Genomic DNA, 22,810 nt, shown 5'->3' with positions numbered 1-22,810 from the left:
GGAGGGAGCTTGGTGACTAATAGATTGTAAGGGAAAAGGATGAGGCCATCGAGGTAAGCATATATGTGATATTCTGAATTCAGTTTAATTCGGTTTATGCACAGTCAATTCACAACAAACATCATCAAAGGCACTTGAAGTGCACATAAGATGCAATTGAGTCAAAATTCAATTTGCAAACGTCCAATTCATTTCAATTCAAGATGTAAATACTTATCCCAATCAAGGGCTATGCATGCATTACAATGCTATGCAATTGATCATTTATTGTCAAACGTAATGTGGGCTGTGGTGACATTAGAATGAAAATCAAGCATTTGACTCTGCAAGACCTAATGAACAAATATGCAGCATGCAGACACTGAATGCACACAACATTGAGGCAATTCTTTACATTTTAGCAGGAGGAAATGATGTCAGTAAGCCACGTAAACAACGTTGATACTATATGAATACGCACAGAAAAACAGGCCGTGTATTTGCTTTAATATGGCTAATGCTGATTACATAGATGCCTCAGATGTTTGATGAGGGTGAGGTGCACTCGTTGGACAGATAACACTGATTCTGGGAAAGTCCAAGGGGATGAGAAGAGCTGGTGCAGGATGGTGTCTGCAACACTTCTACCTTTCCACTCTTTAGATCAAAATTACCACCTTAGATGGGAATGAGAATTTTAATTAGAACTCGAGGCTATCTCATCTCAGAGAGTGTGTGGAGCTAAAAGACTTAATTCCCACCACGCGCTCCTGTATACCCCTCCCCTACCTTTGCCGGCCACTTGGTCCATTATTTAATAGGCTCTTTGTTATCCATCTACTTGGGCTTGCCAGGTACTTAGAGCCCCTCCACTGGAATATTAGGTATTCTGATGAGGCAGGCAGCTGTGTGCTTTACACAGATGGTGCTGTCTGTAATCAGCACTCTTGAAAGAATGGCTCTGCTATCTTCCCCCAAACTTATTCTTTATATGATTATAAAACAGAGCTGCAAATTGTTACGAACAAGATAGATGAATTAACTAGGAGCATAAAATACAGCGGCACCCAGCAATTCAGGACCTTTTTTGGTTGGATTTGTATTACTGGATGCCCTCGTTGATGATGACTTGTAATAGGACTGTTAATAGGCCAGGGAAGGCAATTGTATTGGTATAGTATTTCCAGCAACCATGCGATTCAAAGTGCTTTATTGGGATTGAATTAATGCTCTCCAAATATAGTGTAATTTGTTGGGATGGTTAGAAAGACCTTGTAAAAACTCTGTACAAGGCATTCATTGTGTTTGTGAGGCAGGTCAGAATCAGATCTATAACTTTGTCCCTTCAAATGGAGGAAATCTAAAAATGCTTTAATGTGTTTAAGAGGTCATGTTGTGCTTTATGTAGACGACTTAAAAACTATATTTTCTTTTTATATTTGTTTCACAGCTTTTACAGCTATAGTTGCAAATTATCTTAACATCTATAGTGTCTCATTCGCTGGTTGGTGTAATGTAGCTTACTGAAAGGCTATGTTCTATGAATATAATTACTTGGTTTATACACCAAGTAACTAAGTACTTGGTGTATAAACCTGAAAATGTCTAGGAAAGAAAATAAGAGATTGACACAGATTTATTTTTTGAGGTTAAAAATTAGGCAAAAATTATAGCTTCTACACAAAAATACCATTGATTATAATGTACAACACATTGCTACCCTCCAAATTAGTTTATTTCATATTTTTACACAGTTTTAATAATATTAACCCGGGAGAACTCGGAGAGAACCCACGCATGCACAGGGAGAACATGCAGAAAGACCCCGGGCTGGGAATCGAACCCAGAACCTTCTGTTTGCAAGGCAACAGCTCTATCAACTGTGTCACTGTGCAGCCATTTACTTAACTAGTAACACTAAACTAAACCACTGGGCAAAGATAAAATGATGACGCTAATAAACTAGGCAAACCCCGACCCTGCTCATTGTCCCATAAATACATTGAGGTAAGTTCCTCTAATGTAAACAAAATATGAAAAGTCCTGAATACTACATACAGTTAAATATTTGTATTATTAAAGTGAGTCAGGGAATAATTGATATCAGGTTTTGGTGGGGACCTTATCAGTGTAGCAGCTCAGACTGTAATTGGCTCTATAATCACCTCTCTAATTCAACCACTGATGAGAGTCTCATCCAGTTTCCTGTTGTAATCGCACTCAACTATCTTTTTATTTACTTTTTCCGTCCTCTCACCTTTTTGTTATTTGGATGCCATTCTCTCTCAACCTGTTATGCATTTATCATTTATCTCTCACTTGGTCTGCTTTTCAATACAGCATCTTACCATCTTTACCCATATGAATGAGGCCAAATCAATGGATTCTTATTTTAAGTGCAAAATGCCCAGAAGGGAACTCTGCGATCATGCCAAATGAAATCTCATTTCTTGGAAATGAGATTTCGTTTACTTTTTCTCTTACTGCTGAGAAGTTGCATATAATATAAAAAATATGTATGTACACTCTCAGCCTTAGACTCATAATACCTTTTATTAGAGTTCAAACATTTAACGACGTCATTGACTGTTTTGCATCATTTCTGTAAACAAAGTTTGTCTTCGTAGAAGACAGACAGTGAGTGAGGTCTAAAAAAAGAAAGACAGCTTTAGTTTTTCTGAGTTTACTCCACAGAGCTGCTGCAGGGCTACACATTGTGCACAAAGCCATGTTCACTATAACTTCATGTGCTCCCCCCCCTTTTTTTTAAATAAGAAAATACTTAAACTGAAGACCAGGTTGAATGCAGAATGCTGCTTGGTATTTATAATGATGCCACAGCCCAATAAGCAATTCACTAAGTTAAAAGAAAAAACATATATAGTTATGCAGTACAAGCTTCTCGGCAAATTGCATATATGCTGAAGAAAAAAAATACTGGAACACACGTGTTTGAAATAAACAAACAAGGTCTACCCTGAGGGAAGAGTGTGTCTCCCATGAATGCTCACAGCATGACTTATCCACCAGATGAGGGAGCCCACTGAGTATAAATAATGCAAAATGGGTGGAGTAGGGGACTGACTCAAGATGTATAATCTTATCTCTTTGAACGCTGACCAACGTGAAAGAAATATTCTTTGATAAAAGATGTCTGGCTGGAAACAGTGGCTGTTGGTCAGTGAGAGTTTAAAGATGCCTTCAACTTCCAGGTTTATTGTCCCGTTGCTGCACTTTGTGCCTTCCTCTAAGTTTATAAAAGTCAGCGTTTCACTTTTATAAATCAAACGCTGGTTCCTTCTCTAGCAGGTACATTTAAAAGCTTTATAACGTCTTGGTGTCTTTAACATGGAAGAGTCTGCATCCCAAACAAATGCAACTATCAATGGCCAAAGATCTGTTTTGATTGTGCCAAACTTGTGAAACATTTGAGGAAACAAGCACATTTATATTTTTTTTATCTCTACTTACGTCCACATCTTAATCTGAGGGGCCCGTAACAGCGGAGAGTGAAGCAAACACAGGTTCAAGCACATGTAGCCGTTCTTGCACTGCTCTGTAATGTGATTTTTCCTGCCTGTTAATACCCCAGAATGCCCAGTTCTTCTGCCCCTACCCTCTCGTTAGCCCCCACCCAACCCATTTCACCCCACCTCCAATTTTCACACTAACCCAATTAGCACCTCGTCAATAATGCTCAGCATTTCATTTTGCCGCTTTAATTAACAAATTCAATTTGCTTGAAACTGCTGTGAAAACAAATTAAAAGTGCAGCAAATTAAAAGCCCTCAGTACCAGCGGATACAGCTAAGGTGATTACAGATGCGTGAGGCGACAGTTTTCTTGTTTGTTTTTATCTCAGGAGGGGTGAAGAGACTCTTAAGAGAAGGGGAGACCTGGAGTGAACTACCAGTATAGGATCTGAAAGTCCAGGAGAGGGCAAAGAAGCTGTTAGCCCTTATGGTGGGGATGGGAAGAGGCTAAGGTAAAATTTATGCCCGTGCGTCATTAGCTGCAAAGAGGTTCCACTACCAATTAACAAAAACTATTCCATTGGAGCCGATCAACATGTTGCAGGACCAAACTGTAAACAGTCAACAAAACATTTGGAGGTTTGCACCAACACTAACTGCTAATTCCAGTCACTTTTTTAATGTTTTGCCTGCAGACTTCACCATCAGACTTTTTTTGTTTTGTTGCTGTAATTATTTAAAGTTTGAAAAGTATAACTTGTATATTTCAAATTTCTAAAGTACCTAAATATAGTGGAGGAAATAGCTCTTTGTGCCAATTTTTGTTTTTATTAAATTAGCTTTGTCTTATTTGCTAATGGCAAATTCATCATCACAGGGCACTGATACTTGACAGTGATTAAAATGATACCTTATTGATAAGGACCTTTAGTTGTTAGCACTAGAAATAAGAATTGAGTAATTTTCCCTTTGGTTTTGTTTGGTGATATTCAGGCAGCACACTGAATAATCAAATATGTCTAATTTATTAAATTTATCAAACTGGTAAGAGCAAAATCAAACACAGGTTGTGGATATGTACTGTGGTGCATAAATGGGGATGGTCTTGTAGTTCTTTCATTGTGTGTTGCATTTAGAATTGCTACTTTTATCAAGAAATCTTCAGAACATTTTATTTTTTTGTGTCTTTGTCCCTTTGAAAAAAAATATGGCTCTAGACAAAAAAAGATTGGAATCAGCCTGTCCAACCTCGATTAAAACTGGAAAGTACCAGGTTCAGAAAATGCCTGATGAGTGTATCTCTGGTTGTCTGCTTTTCTCTAACAAAGCGTTTATCACCTACGATTTAATCTAAGTTTTTATGTGAGAGAATTCAAATAGTTAATTTTCTTTAGTAGTGCAGCCCTAAACAAAAGACCAAGCACATTCATAATTTTCGAATGGCTGAAGTATCAGGTGAGTTGTTTAAACCAGCAAGCTAATAGGAAATATGAAGTATTAAAATTGACCTAATCTGTAGAAATCTCATCGGACACTTTTATGTTTTCTCATGTCTGCTTCCTGGTTGCCTCAATTCTTCCTCGTTGTTGTGTTTTAATGAAGATTATTGGTCTGTTTTGATGACTTTAAGATTTCCCATGATTAGGGAAGGCAGTGGTTTTTATCTGATGGCTTACTTGCCTCTTTTTCTGTCATGTGGTCAGACAGGTGTGGTATAAATGTGCATGCATGCTCATAACAGCCCCTTCTCACTCTCAGAAAAGTTCACATTCACTATTCTCACACATCTAAAGAGGGGAAAAAAGGCTGCAGTCATTATGAGCTGAAGTGTAGTATTTATTTTGGGCATTTATTTAAAGTGTTCTCAATGGTGTAGTTATTATAAAACAAACAAGTTTAATGATTTTAAAACTTGGAATTATGTGTGCAAGCAAGTTTCAATTTACTATGGAACATATAATATGTACATATAGCAAGTCTATCAACGAGCCTCTGGTGTAATTCAAATAGGAAAGTTGATTCTATTTGAAATTATCGGTATCCTTCCAGAAACCTGTTTCTTATTCACCGTCCAGCCCTGTCCTTATCTCTGTCCTCAGCGCTATTGTGAACATTCCCCATGAAACATCATTAAGAGCACAAAATTAATGACTTATACCGACCGTGGCCGCATCATATCGCCACAAAGATGAGCCCGTCTAAGCAGCCTCTGATTATTTGTAAATCACCATTGTAGCTGCCCTTATTCCACACAGGGTGCTTCACAGAACCACAGAAGTGAAAACATTGAGCGTTGCATATAATATGTGTGTTAGAAATGGCTCGTCAAAGCACAAATCTTAATTTTGTTTAGATGTTGTGAATCTGAATGAATCTATTTAGCTGCATATGGAAGAAAACTCTCAAACAGCTCACAGTGAGAAGCTTGGTAAACGTTTCTCAGGCTTTTGTCAGAAACCGAGGGGTAGACGTCTCTAATTGAAGTTATTTCACTGAGGATAAGCCTAGTTGTCGGGAGGTACAGTGTCCTAAAATTTTCCAAATAAGAATACACATTTTCACATTTTGCTTAATGAGTAAAACAAGGTTAATTTGGTTTACCTTTAAATAATTCATCTTCCTTTCCAGAGATAAATTTTTAAAAAAGGTTAGATATTGATTTGAAACCACAGCAGCACTGGGTTGACTCAAACCCAGCGCTGGGGTCACCTTGATCCCACAAACATGACCAGAGGTTTTTAAAATCTCATCCCCAAGTGTTTTGAGAAAGGAAATTATTGTGAACGCTGATGAGTTTGTGTTCTTCAAACAAACAGTGTTTGCTCACTGTCCTGCTTCATCTACATCTCTCTCAGCTTTTTTCTCTCTCTCTCTCTCTCTCTCTCTCTCTCAAAATTGTGATTAAAAGTTTCCAGACACCAAACAGTGCCTCCATCTGGTCCACACATCAACATCTGTAGAGGGTGTTGACTGTTTTGACACAGAGAAGACACACACACGCGCACACACACACACACACACACACGCACACATCTTGCCATTTAATTGTGTATTTTTCTGAGTTACCCACCGTTCCTCCCTCCCCACACTTCCATCCTTTCTTTTCTCTCCATGCAGCTAATTATTGTCCTGCTTAATTACCAGTAAACTCAGCGGCGCAGCCTGCTTCAGCTTTAAAGAACTGCTCAGCCCTTCATTCCAGTACCTGATTGAACTCCGCTAAATGGGAAAAGTTGTGCTGGAGTAAAAGGCTTTAGTCACACAACATTTTTTTTCATTTACTTTCTAATATGTCTCTCACTGTCTGCTCATTTGAAGATAACAGGCATTTAAATCAGTTTAGGCCATTATCAGAAAATAAAATAAAAATAACTGGTTTTGAATCGAAAACTGGAGGCAGAGAGTCACGAGCGAGCAGAACAGCTTTGGAGGCTTGAACGCAGGCACATTTACTACTGCTGCTGGATCCATCAAGGCGATAAACCAATAGAAGAATACACGTCTCCTGACCTTCAGCTCCAATTAGGCCCTGGAGGAGATACGGGTGAACTTTTCAACCTCGAGTCCTGTCTATTGATACGCCAATACAGTTCCTGTAGCGATGGAGGAAGTGGCAAGTCAACGTACAAGTTCATTGTTGTGAGAAGCAGGAGCAGCGGTTTCTGTCACACAAACATAAAAAGTTTGTTGACATCTCTGAAGGCTTGAGCTCCAAGTCCCAATGGAGGAAGCTCAGTTCCATTTTCTCTGTCTCACATTTGATTGAACCCACCTGATAGAAAATAACGGAAATATAAAACCCCCAAAGCCAGGTGGATTTTCCACTATGCTGCTTGTATTGTGATGTTTCTTAAAGATAACAACTTTTCAACCCACACCTGAATAGACAACACACCATAATAAAAATGGAAAGGTCACTCTCCTAAACGTCCTGATGGAGGACTGTGCTCAGAAGCTTGAAAATAAGGTAAAACACATCCATTTGGTGCACTAATGCAATGAAAATTGACCATATTGTTCGTGATCTTTTTCACATTTGTGCAATCAGTCGTGTCTGTTGAATTTGTAACTGATTAAAAGCTTAATATGTCGACCAGGATGTAAAGCAGTTCTTCTCTCTTTTTGTTTTTTATTTTTTCCACAGGTCAGGATCTTGTGACGTCTTGTTAAAATGCACATAATGTTGTTTGGTGAAGACACAAACACGCCTGTAAACCATCACCACGATTTATTTGAGTGGTATAATCCCGATTTGAGACATTTAATAAAACGTAGACAATCAGGCAAACTCGAATGATAAAAACCTGGGTTGCATTTTCTTTCATATGAAGAGAGTAATAAATGTGGCTTCTATTGTTTTCTAAATAACAATTCTTAGCTGAGTAAATGCACTCGTACTTGAAGTTTGGTTGTTCAAAATTTTTAGTTGTAGGATTATGCTACTTAAAATATTTCAACATTTTTAGAACATCTTTAACAGAGGTACATGAAAGTATAGACGGAGCTGAATACAAGATGTCTTGAGTTATTTTATGCAACGCATTTGAGAGGTTGTTCACAAATAAGAACCAAGGAATGTAACCTAGGTTCTCTAGGTATTTCACAAAATCCTCTAACCCTCTTAACCCGACCTCACTCACCAATAAACTGCAGTATCTAGGTGGATTAAAACATTTCTTATTCTCAGATGCTTAGTGTGTTTAGCTACATGGTAATGGATAATCTTTAAACCAGTTTACAGTTTAATCCACATCATATGCTAAACATCCTGCAGTAACTGAACACTGGTGATACTTTAATTCCTCCAGCACAAAACGGTAACGTTTTTCATACCGAGTCCTATTGTTAATATTTTCCCCTCTGCTTAGAGCCAGTAATAGTAACGACAGTCCTTGATCCTAAGTCACAGTGCTGCGGTATTGTGTGTCTGCAACTTGACGAGCATTGATTCGCCGTTTCCTGGTAAACATCAGGTCACTCCTCCATCACTCCATCAGGCAGGGGTCAGTCACAGCCCAGTGGGGATATGATGATAGATAGAGCCCATCTGTATGTGTCCGAGTCCGCTTCAGTCCGCTTGTGTGTGGAAGTATCAAGTATGCTATCAGTGTTCTCAAGTCATTGATTGGTCCCCAGTGTCAAGATGCTTCCATTGATTCTTTGCCTGGTCAAGCTGAAAAGTCGTAGCTCAGCAGAGGCTCTTAGGTTACTTATCTACACACTTCATGTACTCCTAAATACATGTATGCAGTCAGACATGCACAGACTTAAACATGAATTGGTACGGCAAGTGGAAGAAGATGCAAAAATCTGATAATTAGGTCAGTTTTTTTTTTTTTTTTTTTTTTTTAAGATATTGGAGCATATTTGACCAAACTCCAAGTAGGTGCATCTTTGAATAGCATGAGAATTGAATAACATCAAACAACTAGATACAGACCCCAGAGTACCGGCAGCAAACCATTAGTGTCTTTTTGTGTGGTTGAAATGTCTTTGTGCTCCTGGATTAATGGTAAACATTCAGTCAGATGTAGCTTAGTGAGTTCTGACGAGAAATAAGTCTCGGAGCAGATAGTTGTGTTAAAAGATGTCTTATGCCCAATGAAACTGACATATTTCATTTGTTAGTTTTTCTTTCTTCAAAGAACATGTGTGGTTCAGATAAATAAAATAGAAACAACTACAGTGTGATAGTGATATTTTGGTCATTCATTCCTCCAATGGGCAGGTCAGAACTGCACAGCAGGGCAACACAGAGACACACATGCACATGTTCTCGTACCTAAAGGCACTTTAAAGAGACTAATTAACCTCAAATCCACATTTCAGACTGTAGAAGAGAATCTAGAGAGGATCATCCAGGTTTTAAATAATGTGTGACCAGTTAATAAAGGCACAGAACAAATGCCTTATTTTATGAGATGCAAGAATACAGCAAAACAATGTCACTATCTTAGCTTGTAGTTCCTTTTTTGTTGTTGAAAGCAACACTGCCCTGACATATCAAGTTGTTTTTTTTTTTTTAGACCGACTGAGCATTAATAACTTTGAAAATACATAAGGAGATCACGGTGATTATGCTGTGTAGAGTCCAGAGTTAGGGGGTTTTTAATAAGAAGGACTTCTAACCTGGGAGAGGGGGTAAACTCAGTCACTTTTTTTTTTTTTTTTATAAATATTTAATGATCAAGTTGTTGTTTTTTTCACATTGTGTGAGCAAAGATGGTTCAATGTGCTGTCAAAAACCTACCAGCTGTTTTGGAAATTGTCACAACACAACAGTTGATGATATTCAAGGTTATGGAGTGAAAATGGTTGAAGAAAAACTGTGCTCATTGTGCAGGTGGCCGTCCTCTCCGTCCCCCTGGGAAGAGGCTGATCTCTGCTCTCTGAAGGAATAAATGTTTTATGTAATTTGTTGTATTTTTAACTAAGAGCTCCCGGTCACGCAACATCGCCTTACATCCCATCCCCGCTGCTCCCATCATCTCCCAGCTTGTCTTTGTGCCACAGCTAACATTACCTGACACTCCTGTGTAAGTAGAGAGATGATCTCTTATTCTACTGGCAAGCAGCCATTTTCCACTACAGTTTACAGTTATTGTAACCCCTGTGTCTTTACTGCCTGTATTTCTGACTTCATTATGTATAGGATTTCAGTAGGCCAGACAGCTACACCCAGAAATAACCCGAACAGCTCATCCCATTAGCTCATTCTTACCTCACCTCCGCTCTGTGTTACCAAGGGACAATGACTATGATGACTTTAAGCACACAGACAGCATTTTTTATTTTTTTTTCCATTTTAAAGCTAAAGTGCATCATATAATTTCAGGTGTGTGTGTGTGTGTGTGTGCGTGCGTGTGTGTGTGGTTGGGGTTTAGCTTAAGAAATGCCAAAGTGAAAACAGTGACTCAGTCCAAATAAAGTATGCAGAGCTGATGCATGATGGAAATGCCGGAGGAAGCTGGATTAGTCACACTGTTGACAAAGATGCTCTCACTGTGAACGGCATCAACCGGTGACCCCTCCTGTAACCCTGTCTACATGATAGGCAGATCCTTGCATGTGATTTTGGCACTGCAGTGTGTCTCTGTGGACAGCCAGGACCTTTTGATGGAGCTTTACTCCAATCTATTGTACCTCTGCCTTCATGTTTAGGTTTCCTGTCATGCTTGAAGGTGAACCTCTGCCCCAGTCTCGGGTCTTTTGCAGCCTCTGTCAGGTTGAAGCTAAATACTGAAGCCCAGTAGTTAGCTTCATTTATTTCAGCAAAGACATGCAAATTTAGTTCTCTGTCCCACAAAACGTTTTGCATGTCAGCTAAAAAGTTTACCTTTGGCCTCATCTGTGCTGAGGGGTATTCCAGGAAGTTGATTCACCAAATTTTGTCTCTAAACTTTGCATTATTTTATCCTTAACCAATATATTCAGGGTTTTAAGTTACAAAACAGCTGACTTGATTCAAGCTCAGTCAACCTTGAGTATCTTGAACCTGATGAGTTACTCTAATATAGGGGTGCATGGAAAGTCTGCCAGCCATCGTCACTAGCACTCTGATGCATTGATTCACCAAAGTGACCACTACATAGGAGGTATGTAGTGGTCACTACAGGAGGGAGGAATTGCACATGTCCAACTGTCTAAACAGAATTACGGACACTAGCTGAGGCATTTATGCATGCAGGGAGGAAAACCACAAATTAATGTGAAATATTTGCCCTTTTTCTCGGCGTGGTTGTTTGTTGTAGATGCTTTAATCGGCAAAAATAATTATTTCAAGTTATATTCACCAAACATTTTTTCTAGTTAATTTAGTCCTCAGTTTATGAAGGGATAAAACTCATTCCATAGTTATACCTATTACTTCAAAAAATAATGGACAAAAATACGACTATCATGTCATCACTTCAGTCTCTAAAACAACGTTTTCAACCGCTTACTAATGTTTTGCTCACATTCATTAAAGGGACTACTATTTGGTGACCAACATGAAGTTGTTATTCTTTATGAGCGCTCCTTTTATCATATTCAAACATTACTATAATGAATTTGGACCTAAAGTGTAGCATCTCAGCGTCTAATTTTAGTTAATTTTCTGCCCAGATTAAATGGAAATTACTGGTCTTAAAATAAAGTGTCTTTTTCATGTCCTCAAATGTGTTTCACTAATTAATGTCGCTCATCTTTATATATATTTTTTTTTAGACTTTTGTGCAAGCATCAAGCTGTCATGTTCGGTTCTAGTCTTCGTACCCACATGCAAGAACACAATCAGGAGAAGGATTTGAACAATGACAAAGTTTAATGAAAACTCAAGGTAGAGAGGAGAAGGGGTGATCAGGATTCTGGGAAGGGAACCAGATCTTCAAACTGTCAACGAGAGGGAAAGTGGTTAGTGGTGGATTCAAGGTTCGTGGGAATTTTCAGTGCAGGCTGAAGGGGGGACGTCTTACGTTCTCAGTAAACTACAGGAATCACCTGAAAGAGGAGAACACAACGAGTGGTTACAACAGTGATGATACTCAGAGGGCCTTCTAAGAGTTTACCATAGTAAGCAAACACTCAGGCACTGGAGTGTCGGCCAGCCGCTTCTTAAATGCTCCACGGCAGCCTTCTCCAAATAGACACAGGTTTGTGTCTACAGGGTCGGTGACCGCCTATCTCCAGGGACCTAGCCAACCGGCGATACCTGGTGGAAGGGGAGGGAAGCAGCAAGCGCACCAAAAAAAAAAAAAAAAGGGGGGAGAAGAAACGAAAAAGAAAAACAAAACAAAGAAAGCTCGGACCATAACACAAGCTCTTGACATTAATGATTTCGAATATAGATAAAAATGAATTTATCACAGACTTAAATACAGCACACTCATTTGAAAAGTTTACAGCTATAAACAAAGCCAAGCGATTAAATATAAACAATGCAAATGTGTGTTGACACAGCAGGGATGACGGCGTAGCATTTATATCACTGCTTGGGGCTTGTTTCTGCATCTGTTCTCTGATGCACTTTTTTGCTTAATGAAAATCAAAGTTAAAGCTAAGCTACTTTTCTTTTTTTTCACATTACAATATATCCTTTCCAAATAGGGTTTTACTTTATGAATATCCAGATTTAACAAGATTGTTCTTATATGTACAACTGAGATTTATTTACTTATTTAAACTGAGAAAGTTGCACAATGCGTCATGCTGCAAAGTAATTTAGCCATATTGACTCAGAATTAATTTTAAATGAGCTACAATGTTGGCTGGGTTTTTTGTGGCTCATCATTTCTGTCCCAGACAGCCTTCTCCTTCCTCTGTCCTTCTCCTGCCTCCGTCTCTTTCATGTGTGTCAGATAAAAATCACCAAATATGAAAAGTAAATTCTGTAGGAAATGTTGGCAAATGGGTTTGGGCTAGATTGTGTATGAATATTTAATTTAGTCATAAAGCAGGGATTTAGTGCATTAATGGTTTTATCCACCTCTGACACTCCATTTCACTCTCTCCTTGTTCCTTTGCTTTCTCTCAGATTAGGATGTTGGGACGGTCTGCTGTCTCATCTGCAGATTGGTTCTTTTAATTACCATATTTATACTGATTAAAATGGTATGGATTTCTTTAGAGGGGTGGCAGTTGCCAGGTTCATATTAGAAGACAATTTGTTAAACCGAAAATGAATTCTGCTTGCATTCTAGAGAGTATAATAGAAACTTACTATAGAATCAGATAAAAACACTAATAGAGAAACAATGGTCTGTCGGTTGGTCAGAATATCAATTTTTTATTGTTTGGAAGTCTTTGCAGAGCTGAGCTTTTTCCAGTTGTGGAGGTAAAGATCGAACTTTATTATGACCTACAGTCATAAAACATCCAAGAATAGAAGGACTGATCCAGCCTTTCTGCTCAGATTTCATGTCTAGGAAAAAAAACAAAACAATTTTCTCTGCTGTAGCTTTCCAGACGTTGTGGGTTAATTTGTGATTTCATTCTCCTCAGCGACTGCGTAATATCTGGCCAGGGAAGAGAGACAGCTGGGCGCTTTTCACCTTTGACTCTCATCCGTAGTGTTGCTTTTTGACCTGATAACTGGCAGGTCCAGTCAGGAGTCACTTCTTGGAAGCATCTGCAGATTTTGGACGGATGGATTTTCAGTAATAATTGTTGACTAATCAATTCCATTCAAGTTTGGTTTAAATTCAATAACGAGTCAATCAGATGAGGTTGTGGGTTAAAGTCACATTAAATGTTTGTTTTTTTGTTTGTTTTTTTTGTCTGTTTTTTAAACTAATGAAATCAATTGAAATCAATTTTACTTTTAAACAATCTGTTCTTTACTGATAAAATTATGAAAAAAAAAATAAAGAATATAATTTAAGCTAATTAGGAGTTAGGAGGAGGTTACTAGTTTACCAGAATCCAAAAAGTAAAAGGGTATATGTCCTAGTTCTAAATTATAAGGCTATTATAAGGCTTATTTAATAGAAGACAGAAAGTAAGAATGGTAGATGAAATCAAATTCTCAGAATCATATCTGCATCACAAAGCAGGGACAGTAAAACACAGAGTGCCCCCTGCTTGAGGTCCAACTCTCATTTCAACATCCTTCTCAGACGGATCGACATAGAAAACTCTGTCTGTAAAACTTAGAAGGATCAGTTATCTCCATTTTTTCATTAAATTGTATTGTGTTTTGGTTTTATGATATGGTTATTTATTTTTTTTATTTTTATTTTTTTATTTATGCAGTTTTCATTCAGGGAAGCACATTGCACATTAGATTTTTATTTATTTATTTTTTTTTATCTTAGACTCCTCATGCTCCTGGTTTGACTTAATCTGCGGTTCTACGAGACCATTTGGACTGACATGCAAAAAATAAAAATAAAAATCTCTGAATGTTAAAGTTCTGACCCGGGTAGAGGGCGTTTCATTACAACAGTCGGCGAAGCTCTCTCTGTAAAAGAAAAATGCATCTCAAATGTTTCTCTTCTGAAAACTTGCCTCCAGGCAGTGAAAGACAGTCGAGCTTAAAGGGTTACAGGGTTGTCATTCATATAGCAGCTGAGGTTCTTTGTATTTTGAGTAATCTGTTGCTGTGTATGTTCAGGGAAGTGAAGCTGGGCTGTCTTCACCCAGTATGGGATTCCTCAGCTCTCAGCTATGTTCGATAAAGATTAATTCAATCCTATTTTCTGCCCTGAAATGCTTTTTTCCCTAATATTATTCTGTCTGACTCAGATTCTTCCTTCTTTCCTCTCTCTGTGTGCGCGAGTGTCTTCCTCCATAGGAACACTAAGCACCTTATCCATTTTGGTACTAACAAAAGCAGCAGGAAGAGAAAGTGGTGGTAATGTGTTGTAATTCTCTATCACAGATTCATTATCTGCGTTTAGGCGGTCCCAGAATGAACTCCGCCCACACTTCTCATTTGCTGGTTTAAGCGCAGTGCGACTGTTCAAGTGTCTGGGTGTGTTTTCATGTCTTTGAGAAAGGAAGTGTTAAAAAGTAAGGCAGTGTCTTGGAGGATGTTTCAGTTTTATTATGTGCAAGTGTGTTTACTATCTATTACGCTATACTTGTGCTGATAAAAATTAGAAGTTGGTGTGCCACATTTCGTTGCTGAAATCCTCCAGAGGAATGTATGGGAAAGTCTGTGTGATTGTCTAATCAAGCTAATTTAATAAGGTTTCAACAGGTCACATCAGCTTTCCCCTCTAATTTGCCATTTTCTCCCTGCGTTAGTCTACGTCAAAGCTTTTTGCTTAGCTGAAACAAAAACTGAACTTTGCCTTAATTTACATTTTTAAAACAGTTTTTGATTCAGTTTGTGCTGGAGGAAAGTTTATCTTGATGTGACGTTACAAAACTCATAAAGATGAGTTTGCTCTTTCACTTTAATAGAGGCTCTATGTAAATGAATGAGAACTGATGACTATATTATTTAAAATTAACATGGCAAATGTTTAAAGAGGAGTACTTAGGTTATTAAATTATTTGGGGCTTGTCCCTCTATTTATATTACACAAAGCAACAACAGTGTAAGGCTTTTTTTTTTAAATTTTGTTATTGTAGTAGTGTTATATCCTACTGAACATTTTAGAAACCTTCAACCTTACTGTGTTATTTTATTAAGTTTGTCAAACATTTCGTATTCCAAGTCGGGAAATATTTTTTTTCTTTTCCAAAATTATTGTTTTCCCAATTAGTTGAAAGCCGTAAAATACATGTAACTGATGCATTTTCCAGTATTCAGCATTAAATTCATGCTTTACTTTTTAAGCAAGCGACTGTTGGATGTGGTTGAGGGATTCAATACAATCCAAGAACTCATTTATTGTGCTTAAATCATAGTTTTTATTTACAAAAGTGCCACAATTTCAATGACGTAATCATTCACCAAACACAACCTACCCCACTATTTTATCTTAGTCGTTCTGCGCTACCTACTTAGTCACTTGTAGGAAATAATTGTCGTATTTCTCAATTTTCAAACCCACTCTTCAAGATTATGTATAATCCATACATTTCAAAACATGCAGACTTTAATGTTCAGTTTTTTGTCAACCTTTGCCTAACTAATCAGTAGATTTATGTCAATCTTTAATTATTTTAGTTCTGTGGTCTTACACAGCAGAATGCCTCTTTAAAAAAAACACAGAAGAAGTATGGAGAATGGCCATCTGCCTTGCACCATAGGGAGATTTAAAAAGGGTTTTCCTGGGAAAATATAGCATGTTTCTGCTATGAACAAGCACATTATTAATTACAGGTTTTTTTTTTTGGTGTAGTACCAACACCTGCTCCGTATTTATGTAGAAGGTTGGTGGGTTAAAGATATGTGGGTATAAATCTGTGTGAGCAGAGTGCACGGTCCCTGTTTGAGTCTCGTGTTGTCACAGTGACCTCTGCTGCTACGTTGTCACCAACCTCAGCATCCTTACCCCTTTAATAACCTGCAGTCTGACACCGGTTTCTGTTCTCACATACCTAATAGCCCATTTAGGATGAATGTTATTGGAATTCTGTTTCTATTCAGATTTATATGGACATAAAGTCTTGCTCCATATTTTTAGTTTCACAATTTATTTAGAATTGTTTTTTTTTTTTTCTGTCCATGTTTTTTGTAATAGGTCGACAGCTCATCTTGAGGAGGAAGGAAAATGAGGCTCGGTTTAGTCTGTCCCTGTGTTCAGGCTTCTGTGTAGTGTTTGTTTTTTAGTCTAGTCTTAATTTTAGTTTAGCCTTTTTCCTGCCACTCGACAAGGACAGATTTGAGGGGTGTGTGACTTGCTGTGACTAATTGATTCTCCCTGTCGAGCTGCAGATCTGTGCAGCTCCTCCAGAGTTATCCTGGGCCTCTTGGTTGATTAGAGAGTTGTTCCACGCTCTTTTCTTGTTTTGGCTGACAGTTGTCTGTGAGCTGTCTAAAGCTTAAGATATTTTATAACCTCACTCTCCTTTAAACTTCTGCATAGCTTCATCCCTGTCTGCCTGCTTTGCTGATTGGTCTCCATGATGCTGCTGCTTGTTCAGTAATGTACTCCAACAAACCTCTGCCGCCTTCACAGGGCTCCATGTATACTCAAATGAAATCATGAACAGAATCCATTTACTGATGAGGTGACCTTTGAATGTAGTTGCAATGTATTTTCTTTAAGGGTACATGAGAAATGGCAGCTGAACAAAGTCACGCTATGTGTTAGCTAAAGGCTAACTAACAGCTAACTAAAACAAGTGTCTAGCAGCTTCATGAGAGGATTTTTCTCTACAATGCAGAGCTGTCTTCAAAGAGAAAAGCCCCCAAGTGTGCTGCTGAACATCTCTTTGCTCTCTCCTTCGAAATGGCCAGAATGGGGCTTGAATGTTAATGCCGTCCACCGTTGTAAATGTTGCAGCTGACTTTGACCCACCCGCACTGTGTCACACACTCACTGCCACACTCTGTATACATAAGCACAGACCCTTCATGCTCTCCTTGGATGTGGAGGTCTTCTTGGCTATCAGAGACTGGTAGATGAGGAACTCTGAGGTGCTGATTACTTACAGTGCTCAGCAGTCAAGTATCTGTCTACGATCTGCTATTGTGTGTGTTCATGTAGGCTTGCAGCAGATTAACAAGGGGAGCCAAAACCTAACACTTCCTCCACACTCCTTACCTGCAGGAGAGATCAAGTGTAAAATTGGACGCTTTATTGAAACACAACACCATACGTACAAGGTGCTCAACACACAAACACAGTAATGGGCAAAGGGTCCTTACAAACCAAGGCTTATCTTGATGGTTCTACCATTTTCGTAAGAGGGTATTTAACCTGTTGCAGAGAGCTTCTGCAACAGGTTTTTTTCTTCTCTTTCATATTAAAATTCATTTTCAGTGACCACAATTTTGCTAAAATGACCTGCACTCTGAATAAATTTGTACACATTAAGTCTTACCATTAAGCAGATGGCCAAACTGTTGCTAGTTTTATTCAGAGGTGCAAATCAATTTCATACATGTGAGATAAATCAATATACTTCTGCAAAACTAAAATATTAGAATTGATGAAGGTATTGATTTACCGTTTTGTGACATTTATCTTGCCTTTTCTTTTTTCTTCCAGCAACAAAGACGTCTGGACCTGCTAACCATCACCAATTCTGGTAAGTCCCTGGGATTTTGTTTCCCTGGCTTCATTGTCACCTGCAATCGACCCAACAGAGCAACACCTCGATGCAGAAATAAACATAATTTGCTATGATCCCCCCACCTCCAAAAAAAAGCTCAATATTAGCCAATGCTCAGAATCATACTTTTTTTTTTTCCTGTTCTATAACTTGGTTTGATATTGATTTGAAATGATGAAACGTGCCAGCAAAACTGTGAGACCCACTTTGAGGTGTTAAAAGGAAGAACATGCTGTTTTCTGGGTGCCGTGTGCACATTTCTGCACAGTTGGATGGAGGAGTAAGAGCAGAGACAGCTTTGCTTGTGCTGTCAGAAGCCTTGCAGCAGGACCACTGCTGAGTTGATGCCTCCTGATCTGGTTTTTGAGCCCGTTTTAAGGGGGCTGTCTGTGGCTGTGATGTGGTAAATGTCAGAAGACCGTGGATTTTTAAAGTCGCAATGTGCACAGCATACGATTTTGAAAAAAATAAAATAAAAATACATATATATATATATATATCAGTATTTTTTCACTTCTGTCTGTGTTTCTGTGCTCTTTGTGGGTGGCATATTTAAAGCCTGAGTACTGTTCAATGTACAACAAATCATTATTATGAACCTTTATGTCTAAGAACTGGGTTGAAAGGATGGATGACCCTTTAAAATGGTCAAACTCTGTAGCAATAAATCAATTCACCGCGGGATAAATTAAAATGAACTCAATTGTTTCAATTTGCATAATTTGTTTTTTTCTCTTTTCTTTCTCTCTAAAAAAAATCTGGATGACAAAAGTCTTCAGTCTGGTTGTTCAGAATTCGTTTTATTTATTCTTTCAATTGTTTTGTTTATTTATTATGGACATTTAAAATGTCTTCCAATTCCAGCATTAAATTTTCAAAAGAATTTAAAGTTTATTGATCTGTGAAAATGTGTTCTGCATTATTATTATTGTTATTATTATTATTATTATTATTATTATTATTATTATTATTACTATGTGGAAGTAGAGCGGGTGCCATTATCTACCGAAGCTGTTAGTCCTTGACGCAGCTGTCCGTAGTTTGATTCTTGATCTTGGGACCTTTGCTGCCCGTCTTCCTGACTTCTCTCTCATTCCCTGTCTTACCATCCACACCAGCCACTTCTGCCACAAAAACATTTAAAAAATATTTCAGAATTTTATTAGAAACTTATAGGAACACAAACTTTTGATAAATATTTGTCAGGATTTGCCTGGACTGATACTTGTGTTTAAATTATTTTTTCTCGCTTAATGTGCGCTTTCATCATCTTCAGAGTCAATATATGCAAATATGGTGATCTGATTTAAGCCACGTATTTGTACTGACTTCTTTGTCTCAATATTTAAGCAACAGACACATGGCCTCTTCAAATCTCTCCCTAAACACCTGCTCGCTTTCTGTCACTCCTTTAAGGAACCAGGTTCTGTAAAAGTGAAATAAAAGTAGTTCTGTGTTTCATTGAACTCACTCACGTCAAGGGATTATGTTAAGTTGTGAATAAAAGATGCTTCTACGTCCAAATGTGCATCTTTCCATTACTCAGAAATACCAAAGGTTGTGATTTGTTGAACATGCCCTGTTCTCAGTTTGCTTTTTGCATAAATCACTCCTGCTCTACTATTTATTTATCTCGAGTGATGATGAGCGACACATGTTACTATAACAACTTCAAACAGTGTTTTCATGAAGATGAGAAAAATGTTGCAATCATAATCATATTTTCCCTGTACCTCAACAGATCTCATTATGATTCAGCACACAAGCCTCATATGTTAGCCTGTTGTTTTTGTTTTGTGCAAAGTAGTTTTGAACTGTGTCCAATGTGCAGCTCAGAAACACATCATGCAGTCAGCCATGCATATGGCGCTTTAAGTTTGACTGAAAGTGGGAACATGTCACAAAGTAGCTGCTCAGTTAGAAATCGTTGCCAGCCTCTCAGAGAGGCAGCTGTGTGAGAGAGGGATCCACTGAGATGGAGAGCGAGGAGAAGTGGGGAGAAACAGATGGCAGCGGCGAGGAAGATACCGAGACCCATATGTCTAAAGTATCTGGATGATCTAATATGCTTTGATTAGAATAATGTGTATGTGAGGCTCATGGAGACCCAGTTAATTTAGCATGTTTACGTTGCAGCTGTTCCTCAGGTCCAGGGCAGAGGCAACACTCTTCTGTGGCCTTGACTGTTTGACAGAGGGCAACAAGGAATTTGGGAAAATACGAGCTAGTAAGAGAACCGAATCAACAACTTCATCTCCGATTGTGAAGTGAGAAGGAAAAACGCGCTTATCCCCTTAATTTGATGGCTAAATAAACATGTTATCTGATTAGGCAACTTTCTGTGAAATGGCAGTGGCTTTCAACAGATTTTTTTTTTTTTTTTTTTTTTTTTTACTATTTTAAAAAAGAATTGATCTTTTCTGCTTTTCCAGCCACTTATTTTTCAAGCTTTAGTTACATAGTGGTTACAGTGTCTTTCCTTTGTTACATCTTGTTTTCATCCTCATCTTAACTAAAGAAAGACACTTACATAGGGATATTTTTAAGGAATAACTAAGACCAAAATAATTTATGCCACTGGTAGATTTAGATTTAAAGTAATATTTTAACTTTCACAATGTTTTATTTGTGACTGAAAGAAATTAAGACGTGATTCTGACTGAGAATCTGTGGAGTAACCCAAAGATTAGGGTGATGGCACTTTTAACCTTAAAAACTTTGAGCTCATCACTTATATAAATCATAAAAACTCCAGTGGAAATATGTTAAAAAAAAAAAAATCTGTTCAGTAATAAGTTTTTATAGGATTTCTGTAACTCAGTAAAAAAAAAGTTCTAAATTGGTACTTTTATGAAAGTTTACATATTTTATTATCTTCAAAATTCCTGTCTCATTTTTGATAAGAATCAAACTTGTTTTGTTGAAAGAGCATTTCAAATCCAAAAAAAAGAAAAAAGAAAGCATGGAAAAGTAATTTTCATCTTAATTGCAATGTTTCCTATTTTGAGCTTGTCGTACCTCAGAAAGCTTGTGAGTCGTATCATAAGTTGTTCTGATCAAAGCCTTTTCCAACCAAACCGTGTCTAAATCCGCTCCGCACTTTAAAGGAACCTGAATCTATTTATGTGGATCGATGGAGCTGATATCTTCCTCTGAAAGGGCACGCCATACTGCGTGCAGCCAGATGGCCAATCTTTGGAGTTTTGGTCGTTCAGAAAGTTTTAACACCTGAGACTTGCTTGTCCTGGCACAGTTTCTCGTGTGTCTGTGTATGAGTCACTGATCCTGCAGAAATAAGTGAGTCACACTGATCTACCTCGCAATGAAACACTTCCTGTCTGGGTGAAAAGTTAAAGCTGTTGCAATATTTTTGCTATTTTTATTTTTTTTTTTTTATGTTTTTTGGAAACGTTTATTGGAACTGAAAGTTTGAATCGTACAATTTATAACAATATCTAAGTTTAATTTTTTTCAACGTCTTTGTCTTATTTGTGTTTAATACTGTATTTATCTGATAATGTTATTCAAGCCTTAATGTGACTTTGATTGAGAACCTCTTGGTTCTATAATAGGAAAGAAAATATGCAATGTTATAACTTCTGTTTTTCAAATCAATGAAAAATTGAATGAAACAAATGCTGAGTGTACGCATTCATGTTTTAAATTGGTACAAGTTGCAGTTTTTCAGATGTGTACAGTGAACCTTGGGCTGAAATCCCTGATAATCTGAGACTTCCTTTATACACACACATATAACTGCTTATTTTAATAGTTTGAACTCCAAATACAGCTTAATACACTCGGTGGAGCGCGCTTTCACAGTAGCATAGGAGCTAACATCCGAGGTGTTCTGGATCTTCAGGCTTGGGTGGGTACAGCCAATCGCTGCCAAGGAAAACAAACGGTGCTCCTGGATTGGCTGGTTTGTACATTCCTGCTGATGATGTGTGAAGTAGCATTGCATCTGTGGATAGCTACATTTTGTGTGAATTACATACCACAGAAAAAGCTGCAAATACTGAGTTAAATGAAAATTCTCAGATCTGTCACCACAAACAATTACTTTGATGTTCATTTTGCAACATTTTCCCACTGAACCAAAAATATTGTTCAACTACAGCTTGTGGAAGTTGGACCTAACCAACTGGAAAATAAAACAAAAAAAACTCAACAATGGTTTAAAAAAGAAACTTGGAAAATGTCAGCATTTAATGATGAAAATTTTTAACACATTATGTGATAAATTGATCCCGTGTTGGGCTCCGGATCCGATCAGAACGTACTGTCAGCCTTTTGTGGAGACACAACCAGAGTAAGCTGCAGAATTTTAAATGACTAATTTATAATCCATATTACTCGTGACTTTCTTAACCTTTTAACCTCTGCGTTGCTGCACTGACTCTTCACAAAAATTTGTCAAGAGTTAACATCTGCTACATTATGTAGCAGAAATGAAATAAAAGCCTTCATTTTCAGATTTCTAGCCGAAAATTGCAAAGTTTGGGTGAAAAACATCAAACTATTTATAATTTCATCCACTTTGACAAAAACCTGCGTTTCATCACTGGACAAGTAATGACAGAGCATGGAGCTCCACCACCCTCATTCTCTGTGGATGTGATGTTCTTTCTCTGGTGCTGTATTGATTTGGGTCAAATAAAGTATTTGAAATTCTGGCCCAGGTGGTTTTGTCACAACCCATTCAA

The 22,810-nt window shown here is 37.8% G+C and overlaps 1 protein-coding gene across 1 annotated transcript in view; it reads left to right on the top strand.

The window, feature by feature from the left end:
* Positions 1-22,810, top strand: part of agbl4 (AGBL carboxypeptidase 4) — a 303,338-nt gene that overhangs the window by 180,578 nt on the left and 99,950 nt on the right. Inside the window, exon 6 of the mRNA XM_007552650.2 lies at positions 18,041-18,080. Coding sequence (XP_007552712.1) covers positions 18,041-18,080 — 40 coding nt within the window. The remainder of the gene's footprint in view (positions 1-18,040; positions 18,081-22,810) is intronic.

The sequence above is a fragment of the Poecilia formosa genome, unplaced genomic scaffold (genome assembly GCF_000485575.1).
Source record: "Poecilia formosa unplaced genomic scaffold, Poecilia_formosa-5.1.2 Scaffold52, whole genome shotgun sequence".
Taxonomy (NCBI): Eukaryota; Metazoa; Chordata; class Actinopteri; order Cyprinodontiformes; family Poeciliidae; genus Poecilia; species Poecilia formosa.
The sequence above is the reverse complement of the archived record's forward strand: the minus strand, read 5'-3'. Positions and strand labels throughout refer to the sequence as shown.